The 15,571-nt window shown below is 43.1% G+C and overlaps 1 protein-coding gene across 1 annotated transcript in view; it reads right to left on the bottom strand.

Moving 5' to 3' along the window:
• Positions 1 to 1,503: 1,503 nt before the first annotated feature.
• The window catches only part of LOC149165343 (uncharacterized), a 28,364-nt gene continuing 14,296 nt past the window's right edge, over positions 1,504 to 15,571 (bottom strand). The window contains exon 3 of the mRNA XM_089429781.1: positions 1,504 to 1,854. Within this exon, the coding sequence (XP_089285907.1) occupies positions 1,504 to 1,854 (351 nt within the window). The remainder of the gene's footprint in view (positions 1,855 to 15,571) is intronic.

The following is a 15,571-nucleotide window of genomic DNA, read 5'->3' on the forward strand; positions in this document are numbered from 1 at the left end:
TAGTCATTTGATATTTTTGACTCATTAAACTTAAAAGATCATTCAAGTGCTTGTCCTTTCAAGCTCGTTTCCAATCAAAAGTGATAGAGTCATCTTTGCTTCTTTCTCGACTCTTAAAACATGAAAGAGCACCAGTTTATTTATGTGTCTTAAAAAATTGTTGCCCACGATCTTATAACATCCTGTTAGTATTTTCTAGACCAAATCATGAGTTTTCCTTAAAGTACATTTTAAAGCCTTGAAATTTATCTCTCTTTTCCTGTTAACTAAGACGAGGTCATCGTGGCTAAACCATCTGGTTCACCTAGTTCCTCTTCCTCTCCTCTGTCTGAAAGATTGTCTGAGGAGCCTTTTCCTAAATTACTAGAGTCACTTGAGGACCAAGATGTTGAACTCGGAATCGTTCTGAGCATTCAACCTTTGTCATCTCATCCTCCGCCTACTTCTGATACTGGGTCAGCTTCTGATATTGGCCCGGAATCTCCGGACAATCCCATCCAGACTCCTGAGAGTTTGCCGACTACTGAAGGTCGGATTGGAATGGTTATATATCCTCTGAATACTTTGTTCAACCCTGTTGTGATATCACTGTAGTGTACGTACAATCTGTACGATCAGTCGGGTGTTCCTTTGGAATTATCTCCTTGTACATCTTTGGTCGTTGGTCATCGTTTGTTCCCAGTTATGGAACCCTAAGGTGAAGCTCCAATTACCTCTACGGATCAATCGGAAGTTTCTACTCCACACACTGTCGAAGAGGAAGAACATCAATTTCCTCCTGAAGGTTTCCCTTACACGGGAATCATTCCCATCAGTGTATCGGTATTTGCCACCTAATTATGTGACTTTAGCACACTTGGTCTCAGGTACACCTAGTGCCTCATCACTGTATCACAACCATGTTTGGGCGTCTGGCGCCATTCCTAATACAGGTTCGTTCATTTAGAACCCGACCTCCCATCAAGCGATGGTTTCTTCCATTACATCAGTCCTAGTGCAACCCACCATTCTGAACCCTCTTGTCTTGTTTGTCCAAGTCACCCATTTGGTTCAATCGACGGTCTCGAGGCATGTTTTTGTCAGTTCTTTGACCCCTCCAATAAGTGACCCAGTTGTACCGCTGCTTGGGGGGCAGAATCTAAGTGTTTCTATGATGTCACGCACAAAAATGTGAGTAGTTCACAGGCTCAAATGGTTGGGATGAACCAGCCTTCTTTTGGTGTTATCCAAAACCCTACTGGTCCTGCTGGATCAAGCAATGTCCAGTACCAACAGGTCCAAAATCGCATTGGTCCATCTGGGTCAAGAAATTTCCTAAATCAGTAGCCTTATGAGGCTCAGCTTCAGTACCAAGCTCCTTATGTTCCATATGGTTCGCAAGGAATGGTCAATCCACCTTACATCCTTGAGCCCGGACAGTATGTTTAGCCTGGTCCATCCACTTTTCCAAGTGGCTATGGCCACATACAGTTCAAAAATTTTCCGGGAATTGTTCAAGTACCTCTACAGTAGCAAGGACAACCTCTGCAACAACAAGGGAACCTTTGTTGCAGCAAGGGCCATCTGTGCAGCAGCAGGGGTAGATGATACTGCAACAAGGGTAACTCCAACAACTGCAGGGGAAACCCTCACAACAGTTGCAGAAAACCATGTAGTATGCTCCGCAAACCTCCCAACCAATGTCTTCGCAAGGCCAACCTCTGCAGTCATAGGGACAACATTTGCAGCCACAAGGTCAATCCTTGCATCAATAGAACCAACCCAAGCAACAAAAACCCTTATATACATATCAACAGGGTCAACCCTTGCAAGGACAAGGTCAGGGTCAAATCTTGCAGTAGCAGGCCCAAAATCCTAATGTCCATGGGCAACAAGTCCTCAATCCTTTTGTCCAAGTGCAGCAAGTCCAAAATCCCTATGTCCAAGGACAACAAGTTCAGAATCCTTATGTCCAAGGAAGCAGGTCCAAAATCCTCTTGTTCAGGGGTAGCAGGTTCAAAACCCATATGTTCTGGGACAATAGGTGCAATATCCCTATGTCCAAGGTCAATAGGCTCAACAGCCTTTTAACCCGTATGTTGCTTATCAACAAACTATGGCAAGACAATTCCAAGGCGTTCAAGGTCAAAATTCTCCCTACGGCCAAGGTAACCTATAGTGGGGGAAAAGTCAAATGCCATATGGAAAAAACTGTCCACTATGGGGACAAAATCCCTACCATCAGGGATGGGCTCCTCCAGTTGGACCCGCTTATTGACCTCCAATGCATTTCAATACTCAATTTTCATTCTTGAATACAATAGAGTTTCCAGATGTGTCTCGACTCACGAATGCTCTAATTCTTCATTCGCCATACTGGCCTCCGGTTCCGTCCAAGATCCCAAGCAATTGTCCCAAGTTCAATGGGAAAGCAAAAGAAGATCCTCAAGCCCATGTGATAACATATCACCTCTAGTGCTCTTCAAATTCCTACGTTGATGATTCTATTCATCTCTATCTTTTCCAACAAACCCTTACAGGTGTTGCAGCCAAGTGGTACATCGAGTTGAAGTACTTACCATGACTTCAACTCTTTAGCCATGTCTTTCCTCATGCATTTCTAGTTTCCTGTTCGCTATGAAACTAGCACCTATTTGCTTACATCGCTCAAGCAAGATATTGCGAAGCACATCTCTGATCACATCCATGAATGGAGACGTAGACGTCGCCTAAACAAATTTGAGATTGTTGATCAGTTGCTAACCAAATGGTTTACCAAGTCATTTGTCTTCCAATTGCTCGCAATATAGCTATGTGTGGATGTGTTACCAAAGAACAAGCCATTGCTTGTGCGTAGTACTTAGACCTTGTTTATTCTCAGTCTAGCACTTTGTATGAGTTATTACCTGATGATCTGCGACCATCATCTGATCCAATGGCATCGAAGTCAAAAGCTGCACCTCCTGTTGATGGAGTAATTGATTTAGTGTCCCAGACAACTACAAAACCTTCTTCAAATAGAAGTCTGTATCGAACACTGCTTCCAATAGTTCCTCCCAAAATCCACCTAGCCCTGGTAAAACCTCAGAGGTCCACATTGTCCAGTCTACCACAGCAGACAAATCCTCGAAAGGTAAGAAGAAAGGAAAAGACAAGGGTAAAGCTAATGCCCCAAAACAAGGTCCTCCTAAGTCGTCTGCTAGTGATTCTTCACAACGGAAGCCTAAGTATTTGTGCCTCATTTGTGAGGAGGATCACTACACTAAGGATTGTCCCCGATGGTCCGAAGTTAGTTTTTTACTCAAAGGGACCCCAGCTGTCCTTAAAGAGCTGTTTTTGTTTGAGCAGACTCAAATGGTAGACCAGCCTCAATCATCTGCTTCCTCAAGATCTCAACTTTTCATGATGAGTACGCCTATTAATGTGGCTACTAGATCAAAATATTATCAAACTCCTACTCCAACAGCCAGGAAAGAGAAAGAGGCCACCCCTTCTTCTTCTGCCCCGAGTTTTGGCCCTCTTCATATCGAGCACCCTAACCCTGATTCCACCATTCGACCACCTTCTCGAGGTGTGCTAAGGAAGTCCTCGTACAATCCCAATGCTCAAGCCGCTCAGCACTATAATATTGTTGAGGATTTGGCTCAGGCACCATCAACTATGTCTGCTCTCGAGGTACTCCAAAGCTATCCGTCTCAGCAAAAATCATTGTTGTTGGATATTGGGGATATTGATCCTACCGATTCCAATTTGATATGTTTTGATCTAGAGAACCATGTTCCACGATTGCCTCATCAGATTTCCTTTCTCATTCAGGTAATCATCAATGAGAAAACCATTCATAGGACCGTCATCAATGAAGGTGCTTCTACCTGCATCATGTCAGTCGCTTGCTGGAAGGCAATTGGTTCTCCTACTTTGAACCAATCCCATAACACTTTGGAAGCTTTCGACGAGCGTGACTCACGACCATTCGGTGTCTTACCCAGCCTTTCCATTACTTTGGAGGGAAAGACAATACACGTCGAGGTGGAGATTGTTGACGCTAATCTCAATTATAATCTTCTAATCTGACGGAGCTGGACCCATGTCATGCATGCTATAGCTTCCTCCCTGTTCCGTGTCATTTGTTTTCCCCATCAAGGGAAAATCATCACAGTCGACCAATTGTCTTTCTTTGTCTCTTCCTCCTCGGATGGCAATGTTCTGTATGTCAAGCACACTGGTGCTCCTTATGAGAGTGTGGGGGCAGGACTTTTTAAAGATTCTGCCTTGATGGGAATTTTTTTGCTTCCACCTCCTCATGTTTCCTCTGTCAACATTATCTCGGTAAAATATGATCCTTGGGTGATAGCTTCACCAGATCTTGTTGATTCCTGGGGCGAGGTTATGCCACTTAGTCCTGCCAAAATCAATTATGTGGAAATTGTTTTGTCCTCAAGTTCGATATCCTCTGATTTTCCTATTTTGACAACTTCTCTTGATACGTATTCTCAATCCCTGTGGCTTGGTGCTTTGGGATCTCCTGATCCCTTAGTTGAGACTTTTCTTGATGATGAGAGTATTATGGAAGTAATGTCTCTAGAGGAACCACCTTGGAATGATACTCATCATTGTTCCTCGTTCTTGCCTAGCCCGGCAGTCGTGTCTACTAGTCTCGAAGAGTTATCTTCTCAATTTCCTTCCCTACCACTTCAGGCGTCGATCATGCCTCATGAAGTATGGTCGGAAGGAAATTTGGGTAACATTACCCAAATGTTTCCAATTGATATTTTTGTCAAGCCTGGTGTCATTTAAATGTCCATATTGGCATAACTTGTTCTCCAGATGAGATCAAGATCTATACTCATCTGTTTCAAGAATTCCATGATGTGTTTGCGTGGTCATATGAGGAAATGCTTGGCATTGATCCTAGCATCTTCACGCACAAAATACCAACTTATACTCACGTGAAGCTCGTTCAGCAACGGCTCCGCCCAGTGCACCCTAGGAAAGTAGCAACTATCAAGGGTGAAATTGAAAAACTTCTCAAACCTGGATTCATTTATTCGATCCCTCTTACAGATTGGGTGTCTATAATGAAACAAGGCATGATCCGCATTTGCATCGATTACCGTGATCTCAATCATGCTTGTCCTAAGGATAACTATCCCACTCCCTTCATTGATTAGATCATTGATGAATGTGCTGGGAGTGGAATTTTTTCCTTTATGGATAATTTTTCTGGTTAGAACCAGATTAACATTGCACTGGCTGATCAAGAAAAGACGGCTTTTATCTGTCTGTGGGGTATTTTCGCGTACAAAAAGCTTCCTTTTGGCCTAAAAAATGTTGGGGCTACATTTCAGAGGGCAATGTCCTATGCATTTCACAACATTTGGAACATAGTTCAACCTTACTTGGATGACCTTCCCGCTCATTCTTATAAGCACCAAGATCACCCTGACCATCTTCGGTAGATTTGTCTTCGCTGTAGACACTACAACATTCGGTTAAACCCACATAAATGTGTTTTCTGCGTCAAATCTGGATGACTCCTCAACTTTATTGTTTCTAAGGAAGGTATTCGACTTGATCCGCTTAAATTCAAGGCCATTGTTAATTTAGCCCCCCCAATCTTCGCTGCACCAACTGCAGAGCCTGCAGGGGAAAGCAAATTTCCTCCTTCGTTTAGTACCCAATTATGTTGGACTAGCTTTTGGATTTACCCAATTTCTAAGGCAAGGAATGCCCTTTGTTTGGGATGAGATTTCCCAAAAGTCTTTCGATGACCTTAAGGCTTTCCTCATAAATGCTCCTTTGCTGCATCCCCCTGATTATCATTGCGATTACTTCCTTTATCCAGTTGCAGCCTCTAGCACCATTGCTATGGTGTTGGTACAAGACGATGACGAAGACAATGAACATGTTATCTATTACCTCAGTTTCAATCTCCTAGACACTGAAACGCGTTATACCCATGTTGAGAAGTTGGCTTTGGCTGCCATACAGGATGTTTGTCGCTTTCAACACTACATTCTCTTACGCACTACTACTGTGATTTCTGAATGCAATCCCATGAACTACATCCTGACTCGTCAATTGCTAGGGGGCAAGTATTCTAAATGGATTGTCATCCTGCAAGAATTCGATTTGGTGTTTACTACTGCCAAATCTAAGAAATCACTGGTTTTTACCGAGTTTATTTGCTCCCTTCCTTCTACGTCTCTCCCCGCTGGTGCAGATGAGCAACTCCCAGACGAGACTCTTTTCATGATAAGAACCCTTGACCCGTGGTATGGCATGTATCTCCATACGTCCACGTTCCGGTCTGCGTTGACTAAGGATGACCGCCGACGTATTCGACATCACTCCCAACCCTACCGTATTATTGGAGATAATTTATACCGCGTCGGTGTCGATTCAATTCTTCGCCAATGTCTTACTCTCGAGGAGGCTGAGAGAGTTCTCAATGACTACCATTCTAGGGCATGTGGCGGTCATATGTCTAGCTATGCTACTACTAAAAAATTCCTCCACGTTGGTTATTTTTGGTTGTCCATCTTTAAGGATTGCATCCTTGCTATTCGCAAGTGTCATGAATGCCAAATTTACCAGCACAAGATGCGTGCCCCACCCGCTCACCTACACCCCGTCATTAAAGTTGGTCCTTTTGCCAAATGGGGCATTGACTATATGACATGTAACCCTCATTTGACCGGGGGGCATGGTTATATTATCATTGCTATGGATTATTTCACCAAATGGGCCGAAGAGATGCCTATATACCCTGTAGATGGTAAAACAGCGGCTCAATTTCTATTCAATCACGTTATTTCCAGGTTCAGCGTACCTCAAGCCATTGTCAACGACGATGGCTCCCATTTCCGAGATTACATTATGGCTGAGCTGACCTCTACGTTGGGTTTGCCATGATGGCTCAACCTCGTGTTACCCTGAGTCCAATGGTCAAGTTGAAGCTGTGAACAAAGTTTTGGTTACAATGCTTCAGCGTACTATTGGGATGCATAACTCCAATTGGCATCTCATGCTCTTTTCAGCTCTGTGGGCTTACCAAACCTCAACCAAGGACGCAACTGGTTTCACACCATTCCAGCTAGTCTACGATCTGGAAGCAACGTTACCGATTGAGTGTGAAATTCCTTCACTCAAGCTAGTTGTCGAACTTCTCCCTGAAACCTCACCTCAAGAAGAGTGCCTCTTGTATTTAGAATGGATGGATGAGACTTGTCGTCTTGCTGCTTTGGTCATCGAAGCACAAAAGAAGCGAGTCAAGTCCCATTTCGATCAGTCGTTTCCCCTCGCGCATTCTCTGAGGGTGATTTGGTTTTACTATATGATCAAGCTAATGATAAGATGGGGGCAGGCAAGTTTTAACCCATGTGGCATGGGCCCTACATTGTTAAATGAGTGTTGCAAAAAGGGGACTATGAGCTAATCAATTATGAAGGCAATCCTCTAGACAAGCTCCAAAATGGGCTTTATCTCATAAAGTACTATGCTTAGGTCATCTTGCATGGTTACTTGTATACATTAGTGTGTCATTCAGTTTTGTGCAGTGTGGTTTGGTGTGTTAATTCTCAAACAACTTTCCTGTTTACTATGTTTTTCCTTGCTTTGAAGATGTCTATGACTCCTCACATTAGTTTCACTGATGGTTCTTGCCGTAGTACCCGGAATCTATCCTCTGCGGCATGGGCCATTTATGACCCTGATGGTAAGTTGATTGATCTTAAAAGTATCTGTTTAGGTGGCACAACTAATAGCATTGCCGAATACAACGCAGTTATCGAGTTGTTGTCATAGGCCATTGCTCTTGACATTCAGGAATTAGTTGTCAGCCTGGATTCACAGCTTGTTGTCCTTCAACTCAACGGGAAATATTCCATCAGAAACCATCATATATTGAGAATGTATCTACGTATTCGTCTACTAGGAGAAATTTTAATTACATTACATATGATCATATTCCCAGACACATGGATACATTGACAGATGCATTAGCTAATTATGTGTTGGATAGACATTTACGAAACATGTGAAAAACTAAAACAAATCATTTGTACCATAGTAAGCAAGAAAATACAGCATATATATATATATGGCGATAATGTTTGATACATCCAAACCCCAAAAAATAATATGTGTTCAAATAACATCTGCGGCTTGCAGGCCTCATATATTTGTGGCACGCAGGCCTCAAAACTGTAAATGCTGGACCTAGGAGCTAATCAGCATGGTGATCATGGTAACATGAAACTGCTCGTGCCACACGAGATAGCAATCGACGGATCCAATTCGATACCCCCACCGTATGCCTCTGGTACTGGTGTGGGATGTCTCCCACCCAGGCATACTCTAGGATACCACGAGTCAACCCCTCAAGGTTCCTTGCGATCTCCTCCTAGTTGTCGCTTCCATCCTGATAAGGAGAGACATCAAACTAGTGAGCAATGCGCCTAGCTATTGGGGACATCCTGGCATGATGCTCTGGTCCAACATCTGCATTGATAAGACAAAATGTTATAAACACATATATATATAAAAACAATAGAAAAAATAAAAGAAAATAAAAAATGATTTTTTACCTTCATCGTCAAAATCCTCTCCATCTGGACGCAGCATATCCGGAACTCTGTGGAAGTTGGTACCAATCAGTTGTCATCGTAGCCATGAGAAGAAGGCGGGCCTATAGGACATATGCTGGCCCCCAATGATCTTAGGTATCAAACAACTCCAACAGACCATCTGTGGGTCTCGTGGCATCGACGAATCTACCTCAATCAGCTGGCACTGGAACAGCGGAACCTGCTCCAGGAAGAATGTCACTAGTATAGATCCAAAGCAAAATTGCTTCAGATTCCACGCCTTAGCTTTTGAAAGCTAGCGTTTCATGTTGATTTTCATGGCTTCTGCCCAATTGAAGATCGTTGGTGTTGTACAATTGATAGCATATAGAAATTTCGACTTGTTAGTTTCGTGCTCTACTTGGGACCCAGGCCCTCTATTGATAATCAACAGGAGCACTCTCAATGTAAGATCTTGCACAGTGGCAATCTCAATCTTCCCACTCTTGGATTTGAGGGCTTCTAGGCAATGTTCAGCAAGTAGCATGGATATGCTTGCCCCAATCAGCCGTGACCCATATAGGTTGATTGGTTCCCCTTGTTACACTAAAAAATGTCACCATGGCTATTTACAGTTAGTATGGCTCTATCAACAATCATGCTACCCTCTTAGGCAAGTCTTATGCCTCTGCTCTCCATGTCAAACTCCAAAAAGAGAGAAAGTCTTTATAAATGTATTTATCTCTGGGTACGCAGGTTCTCTCAACCTTACCTGCGGGTACACATCCAATGTTCACAAAAGATGCGTCCTTGTACGCTCTGTATGTAAAGGGGCAGGTGCGTCCCCCTGTAAAGGTCAAAATGCGCAAGTTTCATCTTTAAAAAGTTACTTGTGGTCATTTCTAGAGCATTCTAGAAGGTTGTTCGACGTGTATTGAGCGCCTCCAGATGGTTCATGTACCCCTACCAAAGAGGAACTTATCCCATCAATGAGGGAGCTATCCCATCCAAAGAGGGGATTATCCCATTGATGGTGGACCTGATTAACTTCCTCTTGAGCACTATAAATACAGGCATTGGGCCAGAAGGAGGGGAGGTTGGAAGCTAAACATTTCTAAGGGTAGATGCTGCTGGAATTAGGACTCCCATTTAGAAGCTTGTGAGGAGAGATTGCCATCTTTGCTTGTTCTATTTGGAAGTGGGTGAGATTTTTCAAAGTAAAGGAGAACTCTTGATGGACCCTAGGAGGGACTTGCACAACACCAAGGCTCAGGTTGTAATTGTTTCTTTTGTTTCCTATTAATGCAAATGAGTCCATTCTTCTCAATAACTTGTTATTTATGAGTTGTTTCATGTACTCCTTGGTCTATGTGTTAAACATGTTTTATTTTATGAGATTATCAAGTGCTATTTAATCGTTTGATTGTTAGTGAATGCAGGTTTCGAAGTGAAGGAGGAGCTCATCCGGATCAGCGAGGCTGCACTGCTGCAACAACGTTGGATTACGAGTAGGATCTAAACACTTGATTTCCTATATAGTAAATGCATGTTTAGAGAAGGATTGCTCTTGTTTGTCTTGTTTGTCACTAGAGAGTCTTAGGCTCCTAGGGAGGTTGGTTGTGTCTGCACTATCGACTCTTTCCGCCTGACAAATTGGCGACTCCGTTGGGGATTCCATTGATGTGAAAGTCTTTTCCTTTGTATGCAACTTTGATCTGAGAAAAGTCATTTATTTTCTGGTTTTTGGCTCTGTGACTTTGTTTTTGGGTGGGTTAGCTTAGGGGTAGATTCAATTTAGTTTTTCTTGAATTTTCCAGTAGGACGCACCCTCTGAGTATTGCACAGTGCGTCCCTGTACGCACTGTCGCTGTGTGCACAGAGCGGGCCTGCACCTGTCTTAACGGGTTGCCTGCGTCCCCTGCTAAAATTTAAGAAAATTCCATTTTTTGCATTTTTTCTCTTAGATTTTGCTTTTTCTTAGTTTTTACTGCCCAGATCCATTAGTCTCTTGTCAAAGATCTTCACCTAAGCTTGTTTCATTGGCATTCCTGCTTTAAGCTTTCATCAATTGGGTGTTTTGAGTCTCTTTTTTGAGAAATTCTTGATTTGATTTCCTTTGGTCATTACTTGGAGGTTTCTCTCAGTCCTTTCACAATTTTGCATCTTTTTGCTTTCGTTTTTGCAAAAAAAATTCCCCCTCATTCGCCGGGGGGGGGCTAAATTGTGTATGAGTGTTAATTGCCTTTGAGTGTTTTTATTTTTGATCTTTGGAACTCTCACCCAATTTTCTCAATTTGCACTTGATTGGTTCTTAGATCACATTAGAATCGTCTTGTGTTTGAGAATTCTCTTGCATAGATCACATTTGCATAATTAGAATTCTCATTTTCAGAATATGAATGAAAAATGTGCATAGATTACATTTGCATACTTTTCAAGTGAATTGTGCTTAGATTACCATTGCATAGTTTACATTCTGAAAAATCAATCGTAGATTTAGATCAGCTTTCTTTGATTTGAATTTACACAAAAAATAAAAATAAAAAAATGGTTTGGAATTGATTTGCATTAGTTTTTCTTGATAAAATTAGTGCATTAGAGAATTTGTTATATTTTCTCTTAGTGATGAATTTTTTGCATTGTTGGAAGTGAATGGAAACTCTCTCCTTACTTTAGTTAGGATTCATCGAATTGAAACGATTACATTATCATATTCGATTGCATTCAGTTGAGTCGGGTCATAACACCATTAGTTTCATCTCCATTTACCCATTTGAGTAATAACAGCCTTAATAACACATCGCTTAATTAAAATTCATCTAGTAATTTTTACATTTCTAGGGCTCTGAAACACCAACATAGCTTAGGCTAGTGTCTTGGAGTAGGAGAGTAATTAACTCTCCAAGACATCAAAACCAAACAGGTAGCTCATCTTGTGGTAGGATAAATCCGACTGTTTCATTTGTACTCTGGGAAAGCGCCTCTTAAAGGAGAAGCACGAGCTCGTGTCCGAACCAGTGAGGGGATCAATCCTACCTCGTTGGGAACGACGCCAGACATGCACGTATTACAAATGGTAAACCTCGGATTAACCATTGTCGAGGAGCCAGGGGTCACTTGTCGGTAAACCTTGGATTATTGTCAAGGAGCCGGCAAGGGGATTGAGCTTGATACTCTGCCTTTGCGTGCTGTCGGAGTGTAGACTGTTCCCCCAGGTGCATTTGTTGCTGTTGGTAACCTTAGTGACCATTATCTTTAGGGTTCTACCCAAGGTGACAGTGGAGGGAAGATCCCACTGTACCTGGAGCAGACGTCGGCTAGACTCACTTGGATTTTCTGGGGGGTTCACTTCACTCGAGACGGTTAAAAGTGGAGGAACTTGGTCCAGTCTATTCATTAAGTAGGTTGCCGGGGTAACTGTTCCACCCACCACTTCTGTACTGAATTCGGCGATGTTGGATTTCATCCACAACTAGTGTTTTCGGTCCGAAAGGTTACTGTTTGTGTATGGTTTGACTCCTAGATTTGATAGCGCGTGTTAATTTGTTTGTTTTTACTTTTAGAGACCATAGGTGTGAATTGTGAATTTTAATTGTTAGGTGTGAATTGTGAATTGTTAATTGTAGTTTTAAAATTGTTAATAAAATTCACTGAAGTTGAATATAATGGCAAATGTTCCGGAATTTACCAACCTAGGAACCCCTCCTAATGAGAATCCTAGTACTTTTCCTTACTTTGGAAATGTTGGTCCTCCTTATATGGCTACTTTGTCATTACCTGGATTTACAATAGGATTACCGATATGGTTATTTTCAACTTCGTTGGCCCAAAATACTCCAATTGTTCCATCTCAACCAGATGCTTCACCTCAACAGAGTTCACCATCTCAACATCACCAACCTTCTGTTGACCCTTTACCTTCTTCGCCTAATTTTTCTTCCTCCATTTCTTCCTCTTCGCCTGGTAAAAGCCTTGACGCTAGTAACCAGGTGTCTAAGAAGAAGAAGAAAGGGAAGAAGAAGAAGAAGAAGAAGAAGCAAGATAAGAAAGAAGTCAACCAACCAACCATGGCTGTAAATGTTAGTGGTGTTGAGGAAACCTCCAACGTGCATCGTAAACCCAAATACCCTTGTAGGCTTTGTAAGGGTGACCACTTCCTTATCAATTGTCCTGGTATTCCAAAGGTCTTGGAAGTATGGTCAGAAAAATCTCATCAACTTTCCGTTGATCCATCAACCAGTGATAGTCAGGTTCCTGGGAAAAAGGGTAAAGTTAGGTTTCCTTGTAAGTTATGCAAAGGGAGTCATCAAACTCACATTTGCCCTCACATGGATGAAGCCTTAACATTGTTGGAAAACCTTACTGTTCCACAGCAAGAATTTCCAGCTGGTTACCGTAAACTTTCTCCCAACCTACCGTCAACTAACGGAGTGGTCGATTCAATTTCACATTCAGTCGATCACACTCTCCCATTGGAGAGTGAAACTCATGTCACTCAGGTTGATGATCCATTAGTTGATCAAGTGGTCGATTCAATTTCACATTCAGTCGATCCCACTTTCCCTTTAGAGAGTGAACTTCATACCGCTCAGGTTCTTCTTGTTACATCAGATTCTTCTATGCCGAGGGGAATTTCACCTGTTTCTACAGAACCCCCTCCAAGCACTGAGGTCTTTTCCTTTGATTGGAATAGACTGACAGAACCTCGTCTTCCTTCCTCCATCCCTTTCCAAATCATTGTCAAGGCTGGTGGTAGGGACATACATCGTACTCAGGTAGATGAAGGTGCTTCTATTAGTATTTTATCCTCAACTGTTTGGAGAGCTTTGGGTTCCCCTCAGCTTGCGCCTATTACGCAGAATCTGAAAGCTTTTAACAGAACCATTAGTGAACCTTTAGGGATCCTTCCTAAGTTTTCTATTACCTTGGAAGGTAAAACTGTCTGTATTGATCTTATAGTAGTTCGAGGTCCCTTGGATTTCAATTTACTCCTTGGGCGAGACTATGTTTATGCAATGAAAGCTGTCGTATAGACACTGTTACACAGTAATTTATCACTGCCTTCCTGTCAGTCACCCTGCTGTGTCCAAGAAGTCACAATCACTAAATGTTTGCTCCCTGAACTGGCTAAAAAACCCATTTTTCCAAAGTTTTGTGCATCAGCGCGTCTGTTCCTAAAATAACCGCGATGACCAGCGCCCCACAGTCTATTTCGTGCGCTGCCATCGCGGAAGAACATCACTTTTCCGCGATGACGCACAGCGCGGCTTTCACGTGTCCTTCCGCGCTGACATGGCTTGTTCAGTTGTTGTCATGTGCTGACAGCGCGGCAGTCTCCATATAATCCGCGCTGATCCAGTTTGGGCGAATTTGTTCAAACAACCAGCCTTCCAGATCTCTCCAGGCTTGGTTGTTAGCTTTGTGAATGTCGACTCCCTTCTATGGCATGTCTGTTCGACCTTTTGCAACTACTCCCCTTGAAGATAAGCTCATCCTTCCACCTTTTTAGGAGACTCCTTCTCCTATATAAACTTACACCATTACCATGAGCAGCTGGTTAGAAAATAGCTAGACTTAGCTTGGATTATACAAGAGCTTGTAGTGCTCAGATTGCTGCTATAGGAGTGGTGTGTTAGGAGTGGAAGTGATTGATTGCTTTGGGAAGTTTGTTTGTGACATTTGTGTGAGAGAGAGAGACTAGTTTGTCTTGGGAGAACCATCCTCAAAGGTGAATGCTTGAGATACATGCTGACTGATCCCTCCTGAGAAGTTTATCGACGTCAGAACATTTGGTTGTACTCTTCTCTATTCTGATTAATAATAGATGACTGCTATTATTGTTCCATTCTCGTTTGTTTATGCAATGGATAAATGTGAATTATGTCTTTTCTGACTGGCATATAGTTACTTTTACTAGATTTCACGCTTGCGTTTGCTTTCCCTTCGTGTGTGCAGGTGTCTGTTCGCGGGGATCGCGGAAGACTATGACCAGCTGAAGCGAAGGAGCAAGGGAAACATCCCCTCGACAAACGACAGCGCAGGAATCCAAGTAGGTGCTCTTTACTTCTTGTCTAATTGTAACTAGGAACATGCGTGGCAGCATTGTGTGATTGTTGCTAGACCCCTGTTGGGCTAGTAGGGATCGCCTCTATCCGTAGAGGGGATTTACCTTCTCAACAATTTGGCGACGTGCGCAACACTATGTCTCTCACTGTGGGGATCGAGCACTTCCCACTCCGCGTCTTTACTGCCCCTGGGCAAACCTCAGCCATTAAGTCATCCAGGGTACCACCGCTAGGTCGCTGCCCCTCTAAGATGGGCCTCCCACCTCGGCGCGACAGCCCAGTCAAGAAGAAGATGTCCATATGATCGAACTCGATGTCGTGACCGCGGATGGTGAATTTTTGGTCCACCGGGTTCCATGCCCTGATCAGCAGCTCCAGCAAATCATGTTGGGCCCTTAGACGCGGCGTCAGGAAGAATTTCATGAATCCACACGCCCGCATGGCGTTGCAACAATTTACGTCTCCCCAAGCAGCCACATCCTCCACATCGTGAACTCTCTCTTGCCATTGAAAAGCCATGATGTCCTGCATGAACAATAAAACCGATCAGAAGTGCTTCCAGGTAAAAATTCACGTTCATTTTCAAAAAAACAAAATTTTTCCGCGCCAGCGCGACTGTTTTAAAAACAGCCGCGCTGACAATGGCAGCTCTTTGTTAAAAATGCGAGGTCAGCGCGGAAGAACACGCCTTTTCCGCGCTGACCCGAAGTTGGTTACATTGCCTATTTTTCGATCAGCGCGACCCCGTGGGCAATTTCCGCGCTGACCGAGGGCGCACCCATGCAAATAAAAAATGCCCAATTGGGCCTATTCGACCGTTAAAAAACTCCTAAAATGAACCAGAATGCAGGGCGAAGGAATGGGAACCTACCTGGAAGAAGCAGATCTGAAAATGGTCTCCGGATGGGCTGGAAATCGCTCCGTCAACTTTTTGGCTTCTCCACGTTCTTCGCACTCCAA

The sequence above is a fragment of the Pinus tabuliformis genome, chromosome 5_1 (genome assembly GCF_031772625.1).
Source record: "Pinus tabuliformis cultivar Carrire ecotype Pingquan chromosome 5_1, CPIR1, whole genome shotgun sequence".
NCBI classification, from domain to species: Eukaryota; Viridiplantae; Streptophyta; class Pinopsida; order Pinales; family Pinaceae; genus Pinus; species Pinus tabuliformis.